The 25704-nt window shown below is 45.5% G+C and overlaps 1 protein-coding gene across 1 annotated transcript in view; it reads right to left on the bottom strand.

Annotated features, from left to right (window-relative positions):
- Window positions 1–4404: 4404 nt before the first annotated feature.
- mettl24 (methyltransferase like 24) overlaps window positions 4405–25704 on the bottom strand; it is a 128518-nt gene continuing 107218 nt past the window's right edge. The window contains exon 5 of the mRNA XM_078212367.1: window positions 4405–8810. Coding sequence (XP_078068493.1) covers window positions 8496–8810 — 315 coding nt within the window. The 3' untranslated portion in view covers window positions 4405–8495. The remainder of the gene's footprint in view (window positions 8811–25704) is intronic.

Genomic DNA, 25704 nt, shown 5'->3' with positions numbered 1-25704 from the left:
AAAAACATTTTCTTCTGGTTTGTCCTTAGAAGAAAAAAGAAAGTCAATGATCCCATGTTGAAACAACTGCATTCAAAAACACAAGATTTTCTGTACAAATATTTACCCAGCGCAAGCCTAAATAAAGCAGCAGGGTTACCGGTAATTTGTCCTTTTATCCCATCTTAAAGTCAAATTCTTTCAAAGGGCTACATTGGAGTGTTCACTGGTTCAAAAAGTTGCATTTCCTTATTTACCTGTAATGTGATTATTGCTGCTGATGGCTGATTGGCTGGACTGTAATGGCACCTTAAAAATCAAGTCACTTACACACAACTTTCAGAAAGAAACTGCTTATATAGCAGAGAACCTCTCAGCCAGTGAATTATTTTGGAGTGCCTGTGCCTGCAGACAAAGTAAGAAATCTCACAACACCAGGTTGAAGTCCAACAGGTTTATTTTGAATCACGGGCTTTTGGAGCGCTGCTTCCTTATCAGGTGAGTGGAGAGGTAGGTTTCCCAAACACTGTGCCCACCCCAATCCAACGCCGGCAGCTCCACATTCTCGTAGACAAACACAGCAGCCAGATTGTGCAATATTCAATGAACAGTCAGTAAATAATGACCAATAATCTCCTCTTGGTGTGGTAATTGAAAACCAAGGGCAAATACCTCCATCCTCACCTGAAAGTGAAGGGAATTTTGGCTGGAATGCCAAATTCCCGCTTCTCGGTTGCAGCAGGGCGGGCATGGATGAGATCAGAGAATCCTACCCAGGAGAATTCTGTTCTTTGAATAGTACCAAAGGCATTTTTACACCCAACTGAGCAAGCAGACTAGGCCTGCTTTGACATCTTAACCAAATCATGGTACCTCCAACGAAGCAGCACCCCCTCAGTACTGCAGCTTAGATTATGTGCTCAAGTTTATTGTGGAGAAGCTGGCCAGAAACAACAGCCCAGGACAGAATAGAGCCTGTATAGTAAGTTTTAATTTTCTTTTCGTTTCCTGAAGCAGGATTTCCATTCCAGGGTCAGGTACCTGACTATGGGACCAGTTGCAGGTCCTGTCCCTGCACAGCTTGTTCTTGACAGGCCCACTTCAATTTTTAGAGGGTGTGTTGATTCACTGCTAGGGAACGAACTAATCATCCGATTAAGAATGGCAAACAGGCTCTGCAACTGGAGGACCAATGGGGGAGCTGAGATGGGAGCTGCAGTTTGTGATGGAGAGAGAGAGAGGGCTTCCTCTGAAGTAGTCATAGTTTTTAAATTTAAATGGCCACAGCTGCCTGGTCATGATCAGGGGATGACCAGCAAGTACAGCTGTAGTCCAGCAGCTGTTACTGCTGTGGGTGGGGTAGGTCCCATGTGGGATTAATCACGATCGTCCCTCCCGCCCTGCTTCTTCCATGGGAGTGTCCTTAATTACCCTTATAGAATCCCTGCAGTGCAGAAAGAGGCCATTTGGCCCATCCAACCTGCACCATCAACAATCGCACCCAGGCCCTTTCACCGTGACCCCACGTATTTATCCTGCTAGTCCCCCTGATAATAAGGTGCAATTAAGCGTGGCCAATCAACCTAACCTGCACATCTTTGGAGTGTGGGAGGAAACTGGAGCACTCTTAAGGAAACCCACGTAGACAGTCACCTGAGGCTGGAATTGGACCCAGGTCCCTGGCGCTGTGAGGCAACAGTGCTAACCACTCTACCACGGTGCCACCTAATTTGGCTACTTTTCCAACCCCGAACTGATCTCTCTTAAAATGGCTCCGGGTTGGGATATTGATGGCAAACTGGCACGATGGCTGATGGTTCGAGACCTGCCTGCCTCTGATTCCACCCCTCGAATGAAAATCCTGCCCCTAGTGCACCAGGAGGAGCTACTTCTGAACACCACAAGGAAAGCTTGGCCATCCTTTCCATTACTACTCTACTCCTGATCCCCGCCCAACTGACATTCTCCTGGAGGGACCAGATTCCATGTAGTTCCAAAATAAAGATGTAAGTCACAGACAGGAGGTAGGGTCAGGCAGTTCTTCACAGGGCTAAATAAAAATGGGGGAAGGTTCACCTGATTAGTCTTGTGTGTTCCCAGTAGTCAAGCACAGCATCCTGAGGACTGTTGCCTCAGTGCAGTAGGTACAGGACTTTAAAGGCTTTGCCAGGCACTTAGACTTCAACATCCAGAATCCATGACCTTCAACCCCATCTCATTCTGAGCATTGCTCACTCATATTTTAGTCTATTAATTTCATACACTACAGCCTTTATAAAACCCTCCTTACCCTCTTCCAGCCCTTCATCCCAGGTTTCACCTGTGTGTGGACACGCCCCCTTCAATAGACTAAACTTTCCAACAAGGTTCATAGAATCTCTGCAGTGCAGAAGGTGGCCATTTGGCTCTGCGCCTACCACAATCCCACCCAGGCCCTATTCCCATAACCCCTCATATTTACCCCCTGACACTAGGGTCAATTTAGCACTGTCAATCAACCTAACCCGCTCATCTTTGGACTGTGGGAGGAAACCAGAGCAACCGGAGGAAACCCACACAGACATGGGGAGAGCATGCAAACTCCACACAGACAGTGGCCCAAGGCCGGAATTGAAACCAGGTCCCTGGCGCTGTGAGGCAGCAGTGCTAACCACTGTACCACCGTGCAGAATGTCTTTGTTCTCACAGGAGGTCAAAATAGTGGTATGCCGATTTAACATGGCTTGCGTAGGGTGAGGAGTTTAAAAGCTGAATAAATCAGTTGAAAGATAAAAAAAATTCCCTATTCGCCCCCCCCCCCCCGGCTTGTTAAACTTCACAAGTAATGTGCTCTGCTTGAAAAGACAAGTAGCTAAAGCAGCTCAAATTCTAATTGGATGCTGATAACAGTAACTGATAACAGTAATGGAGCTGTCATTGTCCATTTCCTTACAACCTGAATGAAAGCATTTTACTTGCATACAAAAAGAAAACTGTAAAGCTCATACAGCTCTGCTTTATCTAACTGTAGCCCTGCCTGTACCTTCACAGGGATCCCACTCCAATGGGACCAGAATTTTGTGAACTTTTCCAGGAAGGTTTAAGCTGGAAGCTACCCTGAGCGTTGAGGGCTGACTTCCACCTGAAATAAGCAAGAGATTTACATCAGCTGTTTATACAAGGCCTGATTTGAATCTCTCACTTTATCCCTCCAGGCAAAATTCCACTGCCTAACAATTGAGTTTTTATTCCAGAAATCCCATTGGAGTTCCCAACTCCCTGCGGTTTATACCTCTCAGGTTGCTATGGCGCTGCTTCCAATTTATGACGATTCAATTTAGCTGCAGGTAGAGGAAAAAGATCTGACTGGAGGGGGACATTCAGAACAATGTAACTAAACTTAGAAAAGTGACACTTGCACCCAAAACTGGGCTAGTTTTGACAAGTCTTTTTTCATCAAGCTTCTACACCAGCTCAGGTACCGGCGAATGCAAAAATGAGCATGAACCAGCACAATTGGGGGGGTTATCCTTTTAAAACATTGTTCTTGCTTTAAGAAAATGTTCTTTGTATTTAAGAGTGGTAACTTCGACATAGTTTAACAGAGCTGAAAACAGATTTATCTGAATCACGTAATCTGATTTTCATTAACTAGAAATTGTGTAAGTAGCAAATGGTTCTGTTTATGTTGGGGTGCAGTATTCAGTTTCTTTATAAGTAACATGCGTATTGGTGCCTTTGCATCCAAAAAGAACCAGTTTATTGGAACCAGAGGCGACAAGAGGAAAATCCTTTTTAAGTAATGTGTAGTTACGCTCAGCAGTAGTTTGGGCAGCACGGTGGCACAGTGGTTAGCACTGCTGCCTCACAGTGCCAGGGTTCGATTCCTGGCTTGGGTCACTGTCTGTGCGGAGTCTGCATGTTCTCCCCGTGTCTGTATAGGTGTTATCCGGGCACTCTGGTTTCCTCCCACAGTCTGAAAGACATGCTGGTGCACTGGCCGTGCTAAATTCTCCCTCGGTGTACCCGAACAGGCGCCGGAGTGTGCCTGTAACTTCATTGCAGTGTTAATGCAAACCTGCTTGTGACACTAATAAAAAATATAAATAAATAGTTAAGAGTTGGAATGCACTGCCTGAGAGTGTAGTGGAGGCAGATGGGTTGAATGGCCTCCATCTATGTTGTAATCACTAGAATTTTTAGATCTTCCTCAGAGGTCTTCAATTGAGCTTAATTAAGAATTACCTGAAGGTTATTAATAGGGGAAGGAGGGCATAGCTGGTTTTATGTATGGGCTGAGAGATTGAATTGGCAGGTTGGAATATATGCCAGAATTTGACCGCCTCGCCCGCCCGAGGCTCGTAAGATCCCACCCGAGGCCAATGGAGAATGCTGTTCTGCGTTCCTCGCCCACTCCAATTCTGGAGCGACCATGCTGGTAAACTTCCGGTAATAGTATCTTGTGCCAAAGCCATCTTCCAAAACAAAGGATTTTGCCTAGTTTTTCTGGATGTGTTCCCATAGTTCAGGTGAAGAACGCACTGAATAAAAGAACAAACTGTTCTGCAGTAACAGCAATATATTTATATAGGACTCATTAGGTGCACCAGAGTCCTCAGCCCTTTACAGGGTTGTGGATAACAAGAGGACACAGCAGAAGGGGGAGGGGAGTGTGCAAGAAAGCAGAGTGAACAAATGATTGCAGTAGGTTTCTGAAAACAAGCTAATAAAGCGAAGGGGAATATTTCCAGAGGTTGGTGACAGGACGACTCGAGTTCGCCAAAGCTGCTTCAACAAAACCCCACCTGTGACTTCTACCACCAAGAAAGACAAGCACGGCAGCTGTAAGGAAACACCACCACATCCAAATACCCCTCCAAGTCATACACCAGCCTGACTTGGAGATGTATCTGCGTTCCTCATTGTCACCAAATCAAAATGCCGGAACTCCCTCCCTAACAGCACTGTGCGAGTAACTTCTACACAGGGACTGCAGTGGTTCAAGGAGCCTCACCACCATTCTTCAAGGACAATCAGGATTGAGCAATAAATACTAGGTTTGTCAGCCCAAAGATTTGCCAATAAGGAAACGCATTAAATTCAGGAATAAAACATTTTAATTCCTCACCTTTTTCCCAACCATTAAAACATTGACATAGAATATTACAGCACAGAAGGTGGCCATTTGGTGGACCTTGCTTGTATTGTGTCTTCGGTAAAGTGATCTAATTAATCCCACTGTCCTGCTTTCTCCCCAGAACCTTTCAAGATAACTATTTTCTTTCCACTATATTCGCTATTCTATTGAATGTTACTATTGAATCTGTTTCCATCACCTTTTCAGCAATGTCTTTTCAGATGACCACAATTTGCTGTGTAAAAAATGTTAGCTCGTCATTTTTCCATTTGTTTGCCAGTCACATTATATCTGTGCTTTCTAGTCATCATCTCTTCTGCCATTGGAAATAGTTTCTCCTTTATCAAAACCATTCATGATTTTGAACATATCTATCAAGTTTCCCCTTAACCTTCTTCACACTAAGGAAGACAAGCCCAGCTTCTGCCGTCCCTTCATATAACTGAACTCTCTGGTACCCTTCTAGTGAATCTCTGCCACATCACATTGATAAAGTCTTGAAATCCTTTCTAAAATGATGTGTCCTGAATTGAACATGTCTGCCCGTTTCACCAGTCTTTCTGCATCCTCCTGAAGTCCATTACTATCCTTTACATTGTTTTACTGGATTTCTGAGTTTCATCTGGAACTTTTTGAAAATTTGCCCTGTATACCCAAGTTCAGGTCATTGATATATTATCACTGGACTTGTAATCCAGAAACCCAGGGTAATGCTGTGGGGATCCAGATTCACACTCTGCTGATGGTGGAATTTGAATTTAGTAAAAAAAAATCTGGAGCTAAAAGTCAAATGATGACCATGCAACCATTGTCATAAAAACCCACTCAGTTCACCAATACCCTTCAGGGAAGGAAATCAGCCGTCCTTACTTGGTCTGGTCTACATGTGACTCCAGAGCCACAGCAAAGTGGTTGACTCATAAATGCCCTTTCATTTCAAGGACAATCAGAGATGAGCAATAAATGCTGGCCCAGCCAGCAATGCCCACATCCAATGAATAAAAAAAATAAAAAAAAGCTGTGGTTCGGATACCAGCCCAGTCTGAAAATTACTCTTTGTTCTGTCTCTCAGCCAAATTCACCAAAGATCCTTAGACAGCACTTTCCAAACCCATGACCACTTCCATCTAGAAGAGCAAGGGCAGCAGATACATGCAAACACCACCTCCTGTAAATTCCCCTCCAAGCCACTCACCGTCCTGATTTGGAAATATATCGCTGTTCCTTGGCAGTCGCTGGGTCAAAATTCTGGAATTCCCTCCCCAACAGCATCGTGGATCAACCCATAGAATGTGACCTGCAGAAATTCAAGAAGGCAGCTCACCATCACCTTCTCAAGGGCAACTAGGGATGGGCAATAAATGCTGGCCAGCCAGCGATGCCCATGTCCTACGAATGAATATAAAAAATAGCCCTTGTATCCATGTTGCCACAGCCCCTTTAATCTCATGGGTTTAACCTCTGTTAACGAGTTTAGTCTGTGGTTCTTTGTGAAACTATACTACCCTCATTAAACCTCTCCATTATTTGATCAAAGAACTCATTAAAGTTAATCAAACATAATTTGCCTTTTAACAAGTCCATGCTGATTTCCATTCTTTATCCCTTTTCCAATAAATTTATCCCAGTTTATTGAATTTAAACATTCCCTCACTGCTGATGTAAGGCCGTGCCTGTGCTTATCCCTATGCACTTTTAAACAAGGATGTAACATCTGAAACCCTCCAGTCTTCTGGAACCAGTCCCATATCCAAGGAGGAGTAGAAAGTTGTGTTGAGACCCTTCATTATTTTCACCCTGGGATATATCCCACACCAGGTGGCTTTTCCATCTTGAGAACGGACAACACACTTGTACCTGCTCTTTGTCTTTTTTTAAAAATCAGATCCAATATGTGATGGAATACTGATGCTGTGGGGTGTGATAACAAGTAACATAGAGGTGCCACACAAGGATTGGAGCAGAATACAGCAATCAGATTTATAGCAGAGATAGTTAGTTTACAGGGTTAAGATCTAGGCTGCCTCAAAGCCTCTGGAAGGGCCAATGACATCATGGCATGACCACGTGATTGTTCAAGGAGCCATGTCACAACATTCTAACTACCCCAGATATGTAACACAGTATCACTCCTGTCTCCTCCTTTTCTGCTACTTTGGCAACATCCACTTCTCTAATGAAGATAGCTGCAAAGAACACACCCAGCCCTGCTCCCTGCTTCCGCAAGAAGTTTTCTTTGGGTTCCTATCTGTCCCAAACATCTTTTGACAATTATGTTACTATTTTATGTTAGCCACTCATCTATTCTTATGCAATCTCTTTGCCTTCTTATTCTTGTTTTAAATCTTCCCCGTACTTTATATATTCAGGGGGAACACCTCCGTCAGAGGCCAGCGAGTGTAATTCAATCTAATTCATTGTGGGTGAAGTGCTTCTCAGAGCTGTAGTAAGATATAAATGTAAATTACTTTGGTTTATGATGGAGGAGGAACCACCAACTCTTCAAACCACCCCATGGAAGCACAAAGCTGATTTCAGCCTCCACAGAGTTTATTTATAATTTGAACATTTTATTTCATCAGAGCTTAAAAAAAAGAAAGCTCTTTATTTCCCTGAATGTTCCTATTTCCTTCTGTAACATCTACTTCATTTTGCTGTTGACAACTGGCCACCCTGAGAATCGGCTCTCCCTTAAATACATTCCACGTTGCATCATTATTACCTCTGACCTGAATCTGAACTTGCCCACATTATACAATTGTCATGATTAGTGCAAAGGTCGCTGTTTTAGTAATGTTCACATCAGACACCCACGGCCCTCCTTACTGTCTGGAGAAAGCCATTTAAATTTGCATTGGCCACAACTTTTACTCTTCTTCCAAAAAGTCTTCAGGTCGTGTTTCTGTCAATTTTTCTGAAGCTGGTTCATACCGAGGGGCAGTGGTAATGTCACTGGACTAGTAATCCAGAGGCCCGGCCTAATTGGGGATGTGGGTTCAATTCCTGTCATGGCAGCCGGTGGAATTTAAATCCAGTTAATAAAACAGGAAAAAATGCGAGTTTCAGTAATGGTGACCATGACAAGCATCGCTGATTGTTGTAAAAACCCAGCTGGGTTCACCAATCTGCCATCCTCACATGCTCTGTTCTACATGTGACTCCAGACCCATGTGGTTTACCTGGCATGCCACTCAGTTCAAGGGGAAATTAGGGATGGGCAATAAATGCTGGCCTTGCCAGGGATGCCCCCATCCCATGAAAGAATTGAAGAAAACATTGCTGATCTCTGATAGTTTTCTCTGAAGCAAACTGCTTCATAGATGCCCCAGTTGGAGCACTTGAAAATCAAAACAGTCGTAAAATACTGCCCTCAAAATGCTACATAGTTTGTTACAATTCATTATTTCCACTGAGTATTGATCCAGCTCAATGTGTAGCTGCTGCTAGCATTGAAAGCTTGCTTTCGCAGGAAGATTTGTGGCTTCTTTATGTTCTTGTAACTGTGGAAAAGCTTGAAGCTCCTCAGTTCTAGTTCCTTCAGAAGGCTGTACCAATACCGAACAACATCACTGTCGTTTCCACTGACTTCGAACCCAGGCCAGTGTACATGGATTGCAAAAATCAGCTGTCCAATCTCTTCAATGACATTTTCCAGAATTAGGTTTTCGAGGATCTTCCACTCTGCACTCTCCAAGTCTGCCTTCAGGACATCAATCTAGGAAGAGAAAACAGATTTGATGGGACATGCATTCTGAAACCACTGCTGCACAAGTAGACTGAACTGGCAATATATCAAACTCATCAGTGTCACCACTGCTAAATGATCCCACACCACAAACCCCACCCCAACATCGAGGTTGATACCACAGTGTAGTACTCAGCGAGTGCTGCACTGTCAGAGGTGCTGTTCCTCAGATGAGATCTCCCCTCTCAGCTGGACGTGAAAGATCCCATGGCAGTATTGAAGAAGAGCGACGGCTTTCTCTCGAATGTATCAACCGATGCTTATCTCTCAAACAACATTATCAGACCATTATCACAGTGCTGTTTGTGGGAGCTTTCTGAGTGCAAATTGGCTGCCACATTCCCAACATTACAACTGACTAACTTCAAAAGTGAAAAAGACTATTATGTCCTGGTCTCACTAATGATATTAAACCAAGCTAATACATATTAAAATCAGCCTCGCGCCCTGCCCAGGCGTGACACTGATTTTGCAGGCAGAACGAGCCGGTAACATTGTGAGAGGCGGGAAATCAGGCACGAACCCCATTTGTCACCCTGCGCTCATATATCCCGCCCCACCACACAGTTCAACCAGCGCAGCCGGACAGAAAGATCCTGCCATCAACTCCGTATATCGGAACATGGGGAAATGAGGACGTCATTTAGTGCTTGTCTTTTAAAAAGCATTTAGACAGTTACATGGATAGGATGGGTATAGGGGGATATGGGTCAAACGTGGGCAATTCGGACTAGCTTAGTGGTTAAAAAAAAAGGGGGGCATGAACAAGTTGGGCTGAAGGGCCTGTTTCCATACTGTAAACCTCAATGACTCTATGACTTCGAGCCAGTTCTGCCATTGAATTAGATCATGGCTGATCTGTCCATTAACCTACCTTTATTCATAAACTTTGGTAATTTTGCCTTACAAAAGTCGAGCAATCTTGAAAATTTCAGTTGACCCAGCATCCACAACCTTTTGGGAGAGAGAACTCCAGATTTCCCCTAAATTCCCTGGGAAAAGGTTCTTCCTGGTTTCACTTCTGAATAGCCTAGTTTAAACGTGAAGATTGTGATTGGTTCTGGATTCTCCCACCAGCCATTACTCTATATCAACCTGAACAAATGCTTCTGTCATCAGATAAATTACTGGATGCACAATTAGATCATCAATCAACCTTCTAAGCTCAACAGAATAGAAAGCAAGTCAAAATCATGGTAATGGAAGCTTGAAATAGCAGAGCCATCTCATATGGTATGGTTTCAAATAACAATAGTCACTGAAGCTAGGAAGTGAATTTGAAAGAGTAGTTTAACATGAAAGAAAGACTTGCCCCATTTATTCAAACATGTGCACACATTCTATTACTTTCTGCTGTTTGTACAGGAGAAGTCATTGGTAGTAACTGCCTCATGGGTACAAATCTCTATCAACTGAACACATTTGAATGTAATACAATGATGTACAAATGAAATTTGGGATCTATTCCCAAAGGAACAAAACAGTTTATGTTCCTTCCCATGTGCAATCCAAAGATATGCCTGAAAAATCCCTAACTGCATTAGGACTGAGTTTCATAAGGTGATCTGGGACCAGCCATTCTACTCAATAACACACAGCTCTCAATCATCATCAAGGCAAGAGCTTGTACAACATCCGAGGCAGAACTGACTGACGTGAAACCTCTAAATTAACAAGAGCTGCAAGTTTGGATAAACATGCATATTAAAAAGACCCGCGAGTTGCAAATGTGACTGAACCATCTTCCGTAGGATTATCATTTGCTCACATTTCTCCCTTGAATTTATTAAAGATCCTAGATGTAATTTAAAAATGGACTGAGGGAAAATGCACATTCAGTTAAGATGGCCCTGCTAGTTTCCACGCTCCCTGAGGGTTGGATACAGTAACAAACAATGATAAGTCCATTGCATCTGCGTCTTCACTGGATGTTGTCATGGAAACAGGAACATTTGCATTTCCCAGAACAACAGAGTAAGCACAAACGATGAGCTCAGCCAAGCTCCACTAATGAATCCGTTTTACCCTAAAGGAAATCATAAGCAATGTTATTTTAACTGTCAGTTAGATTCGATTTTTATTATTCATTCATGGGATGTCAGCATCGCTGGCGAGGCCAATCTCTGTTGCCCATTCCTGACTGCCCCTTGAGAAGGTGGTGATTCTTGAATTGCCGCAGTCCATGTGATGTAGGTACACCCACAGTGCTGTTAGGGAGTAAGCCCCAGGGTTTTGACCCAGCGACAGTAAAGGAATGGGGATATATTCCCAGGTCAGGGAAGTCTGGGAGAGGAACTTGTAGACGGTGGTGTTCCCCTGAGTCTGTTGCTCTAAGGCAGTAGAGTTCATGGTTTTGGAAGGTGATGTTGGAGGAGCCTTGGTGAATTGCTCAGTGCATCTTGTAGATGATACTCACTGAATTGTTACAGCGCAGAAAGAGGCCATTTGGCCCATTGTGTCTGCACCAACAGTCTGAATGAGTATTATGATTTAATGCCATTCCTCTGCCTTTTCCCCCAGACTCCAGCAATTTGTTTCTGTTCAAATAATCGCCTAATGCCCTCTGAATGCTTCGATTGAACCTGCCTTCACCACCCTTCCACACAGTGCATTCCAGACTCAAATCATTTGCTGTGTGAGAAAGTTTGCTCTAACATCATATTTGCTTCTTTTGCATATCACCTTTAATCTGTGCCCACTTGTTCTTGATCCTTTTATGAGGGGGAACAGTTTTTTGAAAGTAAAGTTTATTTATTAGTCACAAGTAATGCTTACATTAACACTGCAATAAGTTACTGTGAAATTCTCCTAGTCGCCACAGTTTGGCGCCTGTTCGGGTCAATGAACTTAACCAGCACGTCTTTCAGACTGTGGGAGGAAACCGGAGCACCCGGAGGAAACCCACGCAGACACAGGGAGAATGTGCAAACTCCGCACAGACATTGACCCAAGCCGGGAATCGAACACGGATCCCTAGCACTGTGAAGCAGCAGTGCTAACCACTGTGCCGCCCCAGTTTCTCCCTATCTACTCTGTCCAGACCCTCATGATTTTGAACATTTCTATCAAATCTCTTCTTAACCTTCTTCTCTCCAAGGAGAACAGTCCCAACCTCTCCAATCTATCCTCATAACCGAAGTTTCTCAACCCTGGAACCATTCTTGTAAACCTCCTCTGCATTCTCCCCAATGTGTTCACATCTTTCCTATAGTGTGGCGCCCAGATCTACACACAATATTCCAGCTGTGGTCCAATTAGTCTTGTGTCTTGTGTGCTGCCATTGTGCAATGGCGGTGGAGGGAGTGAATGTTTAAAGGTGTGCACGGGATGCCTATCAAGTGGGCTGCTTTGTCCTGGATGGTTTCAAACTTCTAGAGTACGGTTCAAACTGCCCTCATTCTAACTGCACTCAACCAGCTAAGCAGAGAACATTCCATCATGCTTCTGACTTGTATCTTGTAGGTGGACAGGTTTGGGGAGACAGGTGGTGAGTTACTCACTGCAGGATTCTCCATGACCTCGGATCTATTCTTGTAACCACAGTATATTCAGTTAACTTTCTGGTCCAGGGTACGCCCCAGGATGTTGATAGTGGGAGACCCAGTGATGGCAATGCTGTTGAACATCAGTTGGAAATAGGTTGGATTCTGGGGACCTCCATGTTTTGTAGTGGGTGGAGGCAGCCATTGGCTGGTGGAGGGATCTTCCGGTCCTGTCGAGTATCAGCATGTTTTCCTGTTGTCTGCTCTCTTCTCTGCTGGGAAGCCCATGGCGGGGGGTCACTGTCGGCAGAACCGGAAGATCCCACTGTGGGAATGACTGGAAAATTTCAGCCTCTTTCTTGTTGGAGATGGTCATTGCCTGGCACTTGTGCAGTACGAATGTTACTTGCCATTTGTCAGCCCAAGCCTGAATATTGTCCAGGTCTTGCTGCATTTAGACATGGACTGCTTCATTACCTGAGGAGTTGCGAATGATTCTGAACATTGTGCAGTCATCAGCGAACATTCCTGCTTCTGACCTTATGATGGAAGGAAGGTCATTGATGAAGCAGCTGAAGATGGTTGGACCGAGGACATTGCCCTGAGGGACTCCTGCAGTTATGTCCTGGAGTGAGATGACTGACCCTCCAACCACCACAATCATCTTCCTTTGTGCCAGGTTTGTCTCCAGCAGGACATTTCCCCCCTGATTTTCCCATGGACCGCAATTTTAAAGTTAAAGTTTTAAAGTTTTATTTATTCGTCACAAGTAAGGCTTACATTAACACTGCAATAAAGTTACTGTGAAATTCCCCTAGTCGCCACAGTCTGGTGCCTGTTTGGGTCAATGCACCTGACCAGCATGTCTTTCAGGCCCCTTGATGCCACACTTGGTGGTAATATATTTACCTCCAAAGGTTCTGGACTCAAGCCCACTCTAGGACCTGGACATTTAATTGAAGTGGACACTTTAGTGCTGTACTGATGGAGTGCTGCTCTGCCTGAAGTGTCATCCTTTGGATCCTGTGTTAAACCAAGGTCTTATGAAGGCAGATGTTAAAGACCCCATCCCATGCTAAAAGACAGACTTACCACACACTGATCACTGTAATAATGACTGTATTTCAAATGTAATTCATTGTAAAGCATGTGGCGTTTCAAAGGGAAAAAGTAAAAGTGGTGATTTTAGAAGTGATTTATTAACACCAACTAGAAATGTATCTTCAGCGTTAAAATAGGTTTTCAATGTTTTGAAACTTCAGATCTCAGAAATAAAGATTTCTGACTGGCAGATGTTTCAGCCATATTATGTATGTTGATGTGAGCTCGCTTTGATTCTGCCCAGGTTTGTGGGTTTAATGGACGCCACAGTATTTACAGGATGCTAAAGGGTGTTAGCACCAGTACAGGCTCCACCGTCCACCTGCCCCAGGCCTCTGTGTGCTCTTCCCAAGACTCAGTTGTACAACCAGCACCCATATCCCCAACTTCAGGCTTCTGTGAGAGGACGACAAACAATTTCTCTAAATGACCTTTTCTTTTGGAATCCAGATCATTATTTGCCCTTGGCTCACCCCCAGAAGGTCCTATTTGTGCCCATCTAGAGGCTGGTACATCTCACAGTGCCCTCTGCTAATGTGATGGATCCCCACTACTTGGGGCAGTAGAATAGAATACCATAGAATCCCTACAGTGCAGAAGGAGGCCACTCAGTCCATCGAGTCTGCACTGACAACAATCCCACCCAGGCCCTATCCCCGCAACTCCACATATTTACCCTACTAATCTCCCCGACATCCCTCTAACACTATGGAGCAATTTAGCATGGCCAATCAACCTGACCTGCACAGCAGGAACTCACGGCATCAGGAGTCATCGGCCCTGTAGGGTCACAGGCAGGCATTCCGTCACTTATAAGCTAAGAAGGAAATTCAGGTGATCGGGATTCGGCTCAATGAGGCTTTTCTGGAGAGTTCCACTGGATTTCTATTCGCAGTCTGGAATCCGGGAGTAAATTCCGTGTCTTTAATGAGCTGCTTCTCCAAGGTGGAAAGTTTATGGACTGAGTTAAGCGCAGCGCGTTGCAAAGCTGGCCCAGAAACGATTATTCTCCCTTTGCAAAACATCAGGCCAGTTGTGTGTTTTAAAACAAAATTACATCTACAGGTTGGTTTTGCTATTTAATTTCTTTCTCCTGCAGCCAGTACATGGATAAACTTTGGCTTCGTAGACCAGTATCATTAAATAGAGCCATGTGCCTGGTGAGTGCAGCCTCACTCAGAGCACGTCGGAGGCTGGGGAAGGGCTGGAATAGTTTGAAAAGTCAACACTAAATGGTCAGTGGCAAGCAGCCAATTGAGATTGATAAATATTACAGGAGTGACGGTTTCAGAGACAGACAGTGGGTTATGGTGTCAGAGACAGGCAGTGGGAGTGATGATGTCGGAGACAGGCAGTGGGTTATGGTGTCAGAGACAGGCATTGGGTGTGGTGGGTCAGAGACAGGCAATGGGAATGATGGTGTTAGAGGCAGGCAGTGGGAGTGATGATGTCGGAGACAGGCAGTGGGTTATGGTGTCAGAGACAGGCAGTGGGAGTGATGATGTCGGAGACAGGCAGTGGGTTATGGTGTCAGAGAAAGGCATTGAGTGTGATGGGGTCAGAGACAGGCAGTGGGTTATGGTGTCAGAGACAGGCATTGGGTGTGATGGTGTCAGAGACAAGCAGTGGGCCTGATTGTGTCAGAGACAGGCAGTGGGTTATGGTGTCAGAGACAGGCATTGGGTGTGATGGGGTCAGAGACAGGCAATGGGAATGATGGTGTTAGAGGCAGGCAGTGGGAGTGATGATGTCAGAGACAGGCATTGGGTTATGGTGTCAGAGATAGGCATTGAGTGTGATGGGGTCAGAGACAGGCAGTGGGTTATGGGGTCAGAGACAGGCATTGGGTGTGATGGTGTCAGAGACAGGCAGTGGGAATGATGGTGTCAGAGACAGGCAGTGCGAGTGATGGTGTCAGAGACAGGCATTGGGTTATGGTGTCAGAGACAGGCATTGAGTGTGATGGGGTCAGAGACAGGCAGTGGGAATGATGGTGTTAGAGGCAGGCAGTGGGAGTGATGATGTCGGAGACAGGCAGTGGGTTATGGTGTCAGAGACAGGCAGTGGGAGTGATGATGTCGGAGACAGGCAGTGGGTTATGGTGTCAGAGAAAGGCATTGAGTGTGATGGGGTCAGAGACAGGCAGTGGGAATGATGGTGTTAGAGGCAGGCAGTGGGAGTGATGATGTCGGAGACAGGCAGTGGGTTATGGTGTCAGAGACTGGCATTGGGTGTGATGGTGTCAGAGACAGGCAGTGGGAGTGATTGTGTCAGAGACAGGCATAGGGTGTGATGGGGTCGGAGACAGAGAGTGGGAATGATGGGGTTGGAGACAGGCAGTGGGTTATGGTGTCAGAGACAGGCAGTGGGAGTGATGGGGTTGGAGACAGGCAGTGGGTGCGATTGTGTCAGAGACAGGCAGTGGGTAATGGTGTCAGGGACAGGCAGTGGGTTATGGTGTCAGAGACAGGCAGTGGGAGTGATGGTGTCAGAGACAGGCAGTGCGAGAGATGGGGTCAGCGACAGGCAGTGGGAGTGATGGGGTCAGAGACAGGCAATGGGAGTGTTGCCGTCAGAGACAGGCAGTGGGTGTGATGGGGTCAGAGACAGGCAGTGGGAGTGATGGGGTCAGAGACAGGCAGTGGGGGTGTTGCCGTCAGAGACAGGCAGTGGGAGTGATGGGATCAGAAACAGGCAGTGGGGGTGTTGCCGTCAGAGATAAGGGTGGGGATATCCAGGCTGTCATAGGACAGCAAACCCAGTGGCAGACACTGAACTGGCTCTCCCTCCAACTCCCCCCTCCCCCACCCGCCACTTGTGGACCCAAAAACCCCGCTGCCTCCACAAAACCCCTGATTTGTGTTGGCTGTGTGTTAAAATTGTTCATTAAGAATTTGCACTGGCACCAGGACTAACACTCCAGAGCTGCGTGGCAATTAAAACAGTCCTGCGAATTTTGCAACCACAAGTTCTGCTCCACATGGGGAGAGGGGTGGCGGGGGTGAAGAAAGTGAATAAAACACAGAAAGTCGCCGCTGGGCATTCTGTCACAGAAATACTGCAAGCAATATTCATAAACTCTGCCCTTTCTAAAAGTGGAAACACTAATGCTGGATGGCTGTCAAGGTTAAAAAGCGGAAATAAATTGAGAAGAGCTTGCTTTTAATGGAATGATAAGTGAGTCGGTTCCGCAATGATCTGCTCTGCTGAGCTATGGGCCGCACAGTGAAGACCAACATTTATCCCGATTATTTCCGGTTGATGATCCCATTGGCAATGAGGGCAAAAAGATTCACTGATGACTTTAGCACAGGGTCTTAATTATTTTGACTGCCTGAGGAATTGCTGCTGATGGTAATGTTTCACTTACTGTTATTTACTTGTTTACTGTTCAGTAGATTCCCTTTTTGCAGCACGTGGCAGTCACAAAGTCAAAGTGAAATGTCATTCTGGCCACATTTTGCAGCTTGTAAAAAGGATCATCTGTATTTATATAGCACCGTTCACATCCTCAGGTCATTCCAAAGCGCTTTATACTTTTGAAATGTGATCACTGCGGTAATGTAGGACAGTTTGAGCTGGCAAGTAACATTCGCACCACACAAGTGCGAGGCAATGACCATCCCCAACAAGAGAGTTAGTCTTACTTCGGTGGTTGGTAAGTTGATGGAAAAGGTCCTTAGGGATGGGATTTACGACCATTTAGAAAGATGCGGATTAATCCGGGATAGTCAGCACGGATTCGTGAGGGGCAAGTCGTGCCTCACAAATTTGATAGAATTTTTTGAGGAGGTAACTAAGTGTGTTGATGAAGGTAGGGCAGTTGATGTCATATACATGGATTTTAGTAAGGCGTTTGATAAGGTCCCCCATGGTCGGCTTATGATGAAAGTGAGGAGGTGTGGGATAGAGGGAAAGTTGGCCGATTGGATAGGTAACTGGCTGTCTGATCAAAGACAGAGGGTGGTGCTGGATGGAAACTTTTCGGACTGGAGGCAGGTTGCTAACGGAGTGCCGCAGGGATCAGTGCTTGGTCCTCTGCTATTTGTGATTTTTATTAATGACTTAGAGGAGGGGGCTGAAGGGTGGATCAGTAAATTTGCTGATGACACCAAGATTGGTGGAGTAGTGGATGAGGTGGAGGGCTGTTGTAGACTGCAAAGAGACATAGATAGGATGCAAAGCTGGGCTGAAAAATGGCAAATGGAGTTTAACCCTGATAAATGTGAGGTGATTCATTTGGTAGGACTAATTTAAATGTGGATTACAGGGTCAAAGGTAGGGTTCTGAAGACTGTGGAGGAACAGAGAGATCTTGGGGTCCATATCCACAGATCTCTGAAGGTTGCCACTCAAGTGGATAGAGCTGTGAAGAAGGCCTGTAGTGTGTTAGCTTTTATTAACAGGGAGTTGGAGTTTAAGAGCTGTGGGGTTATGCTGCAACTGTACAGGACCTTGGTGAGACCACATTTGGAATATTGTGTGCAGTTCTGGTCACCTCACTATAAGTTTGGAGGGTAGGTCTTATGAGGAAATGTTGAGGGAGCTAGGGCTGTTCTCTCTGGAGCGGAGGAGGTTGAGGGGAGACTTAATAGAGGTTTATAAAATGATGAAGGGGATAGATAAAGTGAATGTTCAAAGACTATTTCCTCGGGTTGATGGAGCTATTACAAGGGGGCATAACCAAAGGGTCAATGGTGGGAGATATAGGAAGGATGTCCGAGGTAGGTTCTTTACTCAGAGAGTGGTTGGGGTGTGGAATGGACTGCCTGCAGTGATAGTGGAGTCAGACACTTTAGGAACATTTAAGCGGTTATTGGATAGGCACATGGAGCACACCAGGATGATAGGGAGTGGGATAGCTTGATCTTGGTTTCAGATAAAGCTCGGCACAACATCGTGGGCCGAAGGGCCTGTTCTGTGCTATACTGTTCTATGTTCTATGTTCTAGAGGATCTAACCATCGCCTCCTGACATTCAATAGAATTACCATTGCTGAATCCCCCACTATCAACATCTTGGGAGTTACCATTGACTAGAAACTGAACTGGACTAGCCATATAAATACTGTGACTACAAGAACAAGTCAGAGGTTAGGAATCCTGCAATGGTAACTCACCACCTGACTCCCCAAAGCCTGTCCACCATCTACAATGCACAAGTCAGAGGTGCAATGGAAATCCTCCACTTGCCTGAATGAGTGCAGCTCTAGTATTAGTGAGAGGCAACACAGTTTTGTGAAGGGGAGGTCGTGTCTCACAAACTTGATCGAGTTTTTCGAGGAAGTGACGAAGATGATTGATGAGGGTAAGACAGTGGATGTTGTCTACATGGACTTCAGTAAGGCCTTTGACAAGGTCCCTCATGGCAGACTGGTGCAGAAGGTGAAGTCGCAGGCGATCAGTGGTGTGCTGGCAAGGTGGATACAAAACTGGCTCGCTTAAAGAAGACAGAGGGTAGCAGTGGAAGGGTGCGTTTCTGAATGGAGGGCTGTGACAAGTGGTGTTCCTCAGGGATCAGTGTTGGGACCTTTGCTGTTTGTAATACATATAAATGATTTGGAGGAAAATGTAACTGGATTGATTAGTAAGTTTGTGGATGACACAAAGGTTGGTGGATTTGCGGATAGCGATGAGGACCATCAGAGGATACAGCAGGATATAGATCAGTTGGAGACTTCGGCGGAGAGATGGCAGATGGAGTTTAATCCGGACAAATGTGAGGTAATGCATTTTGGAAGGTCTAATACAGATAGGAAATATACAGTAAATGGCAGAACCCTTAAGAGTATTGATAGGCAAAGGGATCTGGGTGTACAGGTACACAGGTCACTGAAAGTGGCAATGCAGGTGGAGAAGGTAGTCAAGAAGGCATATGGTATGCTTGTCTTCATCGGCCGGGGTATTGAGTTTAAAAATTGGCAAGTCATGTTGCAGCTTTATAGAAACTTAGTTAGGCCGCACTTGGAATATAGTGTTCAATTCCGGTCGCCACACTATCAGAAGGATGTGGAGGCTTTGGAGAGGGTACAGAAAAGATTTACCAGGATGTTGCCTGGTATGGAGGACATTAGCTATGAGGAGAGGTTGGAGAAACTTGGTTTGTTCTCACTGGAGCGACGGGGGTTGAGGGGAGACCTGATAGAAGTCTCCAAGATTATGAGAGGCATGGACAGAGTGGATAGTCAGAAGCTTTTTCCCAGGGTGGAAGAGTCAATTACTAGGGGGCATAGGTTTAAGGTGCGAGGGGCAAGGTTTAAAGGAGATGTACGAGGCAGATTTTTTACACAGAATAGTGGGTGCCTGGAACACATTGCCGAGGGAGGGAGTGGAAGCGGATACGGTAGTGACTTTTAAGGGACGTCTTGACAAGTACATGAATAGGATGGGAATAGAGGGATATGGTCCCCGGAAGGGTAGGGGGTTTTAATTAAGTTGGGCAGCATGGTTGGTGCAGGCTTGGAGGGCCGAAGGGCCTGTTCCTGTGCTGTAATTTTCTTTGTTCTTTGTTCTTTGTTCTAACAATTCTCAACACCATCCAGGACAAAACAGCCCATTTGATTGGCACACCACCCACAAACATTCTCTTCCTCCACCACTGATACACAGTGGCTGCCGTGTGGACCATCTACAAGATGCCATGCAGATTCTCACCAAGCTGCCCTAGACAACACCTTCCAAACCCACAACCACTACCATCAAGGACAAGGGCAGCAGATACTGGGAACACCTCTACCTGGAAGTTCCCCTTCAAGTCACTCACCATCCTGACTTGGAAATATATCACTGTTCCTTCACTGTTGCTGGGTCAAAATCCTGCAATTTCCTCCCTAACAGCACTGTGGATGTACCTGCACATGGACTTCAGCGACTCAAGAAGACAACTCACCACCACCTTCCAAAGGACAGTTAGGGATGGACAATAAATGCTGGCCTAGCCAGCGATGCCTACATCGCTTGAATGAATAAAACAAACATAGCAGCCAATTTTCACACAGCAAGCTCCCGCAAACAGCAACAGGAGAATAACCAGATTGTGAGGGGGAGGTGGTTCCATAACTTTCCCAGATATCAGGGCAAGTGCAGCGCTTTTGAGAATGTGGGGAAAAATGATCTTAAAACGCAGTCGTCTGAACTATCCAGAAGTGGAAAGGTAGACCAGATGTAAAGAAGAACTTTTCCACTAGTATGGGAGTTTAAAACTGGAGATTATAATAAAAGATATCACTCAAAAATCTGTTAGGGAATTGAGGAGACACATCTTTTCCCAAAGCGTGGTCAAAATTGGGAATTTATTACATGGAGTAATTGAGGTGAATAGAATTGACCTATTTAAGGGAAAGTTAGATAAAGACATTTGGGAGAAATGGATAGAGGGATGTACTGGCAGGGTTAGAAGAGGATGGAAGGAACATAGAAGCTAACGGCATGGGGGCACAGTGGTTGGCACTGCTGCCTCAGAGCACCAGGGACCCAGCTTTGATTCCCGGCTTGGATCACTGTCTGTGTGGAGTCTGCACATTCTCCCCGTGTCTGCGTGGGTTTCCTCCGGGTGTTCTGGTTTCCTCCCAGTCTGAAAAACGTGCTGGTTGGGTGCATTGGCCATGCTAAATTCCGTCTCAGTGCACCCGGACAGGCGCCGGGGATTTTCACAGTAACTTCATTGCAGTGTTAATGTAAACCTAATTGCGACGTTAATAAATAAACTTTTGATTGGTTATGTTGAATGGTTTGCTGCAACTCTATGTAAAAACATCCGGATAGAGTTGGCAGCCTTTGTTTATCTGCCAAGTCTAGGCAAACATGACCCTGAAATTCAATTGCTCGCATGTATCAATTATACACCCAGCCTTAAGATAAGACATCACTCAGCACCGCTTAATGAATAATAATACCCTTTGTGCTTAGGCCCTTCCCTCAAACAACTGCCACTTTGAAAATATTGACTCCCATTCCTCCCCAACCCTCCGAAGAATTCTCAAATGCGTTCCCAAGCTGTTATCTTTTTATCTTGGTACCAGTCATGTATAACAAGCAATCCAAGCAGGCAATCAGAGCCTCAAGCTGCAGAGAGATGTAGTAATGATAATTGATGTACCTGCAAGAGACACAACTGTCACAAAGAGCTAATGCCAGCCACGCTTGGCTAGATAGAAAACAGCATTTGATTATGCCGTAGGAAATCGAGGAATTCTGATTCAGGGAAACCACAGATTTAAATAACATACAGTGCAAAAGTGCCACAGTGGTCCATTCGTGTTAGTGTTGAAAAAGGCCAGAAAGTGGCAATTTTCTGGGAAATAAATCAGCAGGCGCCCTCATTACTGGGTCATCCAGGAGCCTAAACAAATTGACAACTATAGGATTTCTCTTTAATTCCAGGAAAAATCCAAGTTGGAACAGACCAATATTCTGATACTGAAATCTGTGTTTCCATTCAGCTATCCCAGGCCAAATGCCTATACACTAAATAGATTGAGTAGAACAACTAAGTGCCACAAGCATTCTACCTTTTCAGACATTGCTGAAGGATATTAGATCGCACACATTAACTTTCTGGAAGGTTGGTAATCTTGTCTCTCTCAGATCTTACAAGAATTTTTGTGTCAGCCCCTCAGTGCCTAACACTCAGAGTTGGCACCAGAGCCATAAACTCATTACAAACAAGACATTCCTCGAGAGTTTTCCTACAGGCATGCTAGGCTGGAAAAGCCCCTGAGTAGATTTTCATAGAATAGAATCCCTCCTGTACAGGAGAGGCCATTCAGCCCATTGAGTCCGCACTAACTCCCTTCCAGAGTATCTTATCCAAGCCCACTCCCCTGCCCTATCCCTGTAATCCCACACATTTAGCATGGTCAATCCATCTCGCCCACAAATCTTGGAGCACTAAGGGGCAAATTAGCACGATTAATCCACCTAAACTGCACATCTTCTGATTTTCCTGTACAGTTACACTCTCCCCATCCCCAGCATAACTAGCAGGTACAGGAAGTAAGCAGACAGGGAACAGTTTTTCTGCTTCCTTCCCATGTGGCACCAGACCTGAGCTTGGGCACATGTTGGTCCAGAGATGGGATATCTCATGGGTTTTCTCCTCATCTTAAGGTTGCATTACTTCTTGTGTTGCCAATTGCTGGAAGTGCAAATTGACAACAGTGTGGAGAGGGTGACGGAGCGTACATTTGGGACCTCACAAAAGTCTATGTCCGATGGTCCATCGCCTGAAGCAATGAAATTTAAGGACAGAGGAAGTTTTTTTTATTCATTCTTGGGCATGGGCAGAATTTCAAAAGTACTTTGTTTAATTCTTTCATAAGATGTGTCATTGGCTCAGGCAGCATTTGTTGTGCATTCCCAATTCCCCTTTTGAGAAGCTGGTGGTGAACTTACTTTGTGAACCGCAGTCTGTGTGATGTAGGTACACCCTCAGTGCTGTTAGGGAGAGAGTATGCAGACACACCCACAGTGCTGTTAGGGAATGAGTGTGTAGGTACACCCACAGTGCTGTTAGTGAGTATGCAGGTACACCCACAGTGCTGTTAGGGAGGGAGGAAGTATGTAGGTACACCCACAGTGCTGTTAGGGAATGAGTATGTAGGTACACCCTCAGTGCTGTTAGGGAATGAGTATGTAGGTACACCCACAGTGCTGTTAGGGAGGGAGTATGTAGGTCCATCGACAGTGCTGTTAGGGAGGGAGTTACAGCATTTTGACCCAGTGACAGTGAAAGAATGGCAATATATTTCCAAGTCAGGATGGTGAGTGGCTTGTAGGGGAACTTCCAGGTAGGTGGTGGTGTTTCCATGTGTCTGCTGCCCCTGTCCTTCTACATGGCAGCAGTCCTGGGTTGAGAAAGTTCTGTCAAAAGAACCTTGGCAAGTTGCTGCCACTGTGCATTTTGTAGATGGTACACACTGCTGCCAATGTGTGTCGGTGGTGGTGGCACGGTAGCACAGTAGTTAGCACTGCTGCTTCACAGCTCCAGGGACCTGGGTTCGATTCCCAGCTTGGGTCACTGTCTGTGTGGAGTTTGCACATTCTCCTCGTGTCTGTGTGGGTTTCCTCCGGGTGCTCCGGTTCCTCCCACAGTCCAAAGATGTGCGGGTTAGGTTGATTGGCCATGCTAAAAATTGCCCTTAGTGTCCAGTAGGTTAGCGGGATTAGTGGGTAAATATATGGGGGTAGGGCCTGGGTGGGTTTGTGGTCGGTGCAGACTCGATGGGCCAAATGGCCTCTTTCTGTACTGTAGGGTTTCTATGATATCTATGGTGAAGTGATTGAAGGTTTCACATAGTGAATGGGGTGCCAATCAAAAGGGCTGCTTTGTCCTTATTTGATGTCGAGCTCTTTGAATGTTGTTGGAGCTCATTATTCTTGTTGTAAAGTGCTTTGTGACATTCTGAGGTTGTGAAAAGCATTGTGTAGATGCAAGTCTTTCTTTGTTCTTCAAAGCAGAACAGAGCAATTATCTCACTTAGTGCAGCCAGCAGGTACATTGGAGATCTGGGAATGAGCTACACATCACTGTCCCAGCTATCCTTTTCAATGCCTGGACAATCTAGCACAATGCGTGCCTGAGTTTGTGATATACACAACTGAACGGACAAGATCTCTATGGTGGTAAAACAAAGTCCCATTAAAAATCTTCCATTTGAACCATGTCATTCCAGGGAGCTACTTTAAAAATCCACCAGTAGCAGAGCTGAGGAGGATCGTGCCGACCTATCCTCTGCAAAAGATCACCTTTCATTGCAGGATCTTGTTGTGAATGGCCTCCAATGCTGAAGTGGCTACTAACGATTCTGGCAAAAGACCATGGGAAAGCGATGGCCCGGTGGTATTATCGCCAGATCAGAAACAAATCCAGAAACTCAGCGAATGTTTTGGGGACCCGGGTTCGAATCCCACCACAGCAAATGGTGGAATTAAGAATCTTCTGATGACCGTGAAAACACTGTTGATTGTCAGAAAAACCCATCTGATTCACTCATGTCCCTTTAGAGAAGGAAATCTTCTGTCCTGACTTGGTCTGGCCTACATGTGACTTCAGAGACGCAGCAATGTGGTTGACTCTCAACTACTCTCTAGAGTGGCCTAGGAAACCACTCAGTTCAAGGACAACAGGGAATGGGTAATAAATGCTGGCCTACGTTCCATGAATGAATTAAAAAAACCCACACAGATGTTTAAGGGAAGCCCTGCAAAAGTCGCTGTCTCCCTGTGATACTATTGGGTATCTCTAGGTGAATGCTTTCCTCCCTTAACATTGAAACAAAACACGATAAGTCTGCATTACAATAACTCGTGCCTCCAGCATTAATAAAACACACCTAACTCTAAAATAATCTTGGCACATCCTTCACTACAAGCTAAATTAGCTTCCTATCCTACGGGGACAGATCAGGCCAACATTTCGATACAATACCAAGCTGCATTCTTCAAGATCCTATCCTTCAATTGCAAAGGGGATTAGATTTAAGTTTCAGAAGCAAAAATGTGCTGGGTTAGGTATGAGAAAAAACCCGGGGAGGGTGGGGGGTGCGGTGGTGGAACTGATTGGATAGTTCTTTCAAAGAGTCAGCACGGGCACAACAGGCCAAATGGCCTCCTCCTGTACTGTCTGATTCTAGTATTGGGCAGATGCACAGTGACCTTGAAGTAGTATTTTCAGCTCCAAAACACTGTCTGATTTCATGTGGAGAGGGAAAGGAATCCTGTCGAGGGTGGCTATTCATTTCACGGGGAGACCCATGGCCTTTGTTGGTGCTAATATCCCATCAAAAACCAATCCGATTCTTTGTTTGGTTTCGGAATGTTAATACAAGCAATCCCACAGACTCGTAACCAGATGTTAAGATGGGTTTCTGCTGTGGGCAGATGCTTCAATTGTCATTTTTAAAATTCTTTCTCAGGATGTGAGTGTCACTGGCTAGGCCCAGCATTTATTGCCCATCCCTAATTGCCCCTGAGAAGGTGGTGGTGAGCTGCCTTCTTGAACTGCTGCAGTTCCTGTGGTGTAGGTACACCCACTGTGCTGTTAGGGAGGGAGTTCCAGGATTTTGAACCAGTGACAGTGAAGGAATGGCAGATATCTCTAAGTCAGAATGGTGAGTGACTTGGAGGGGAACTTCCAGGTGGTGATGTTGCTGTGTCTGCTGCCCTTGTCCTTCTCGGTGGTAGCGGTCGTGTGTTTGGAAGGTGATGTCGGAAGCTGATGCACGGTAGCACAGTGGTTAGCACTGCAGCCTCACAGTGCCAGGGATCCCGGTTCGATTCCCGT

The sequence above is a fragment of the Mustelus asterias genome, chromosome 5 (genome assembly GCF_964213995.1).
Source record: "Mustelus asterias chromosome 5, sMusAst1.hap1.1, whole genome shotgun sequence".
In the NCBI taxonomy this organism is placed as follows: domain Eukaryota; kingdom Metazoa; phylum Chordata; class Chondrichthyes; order Carcharhiniformes; family Triakidae; genus Mustelus; species Mustelus asterias.
Note: the sequence above shows the minus strand (reverse complement) of the source record. Positions and strands in the feature narration are given on the sequence as shown.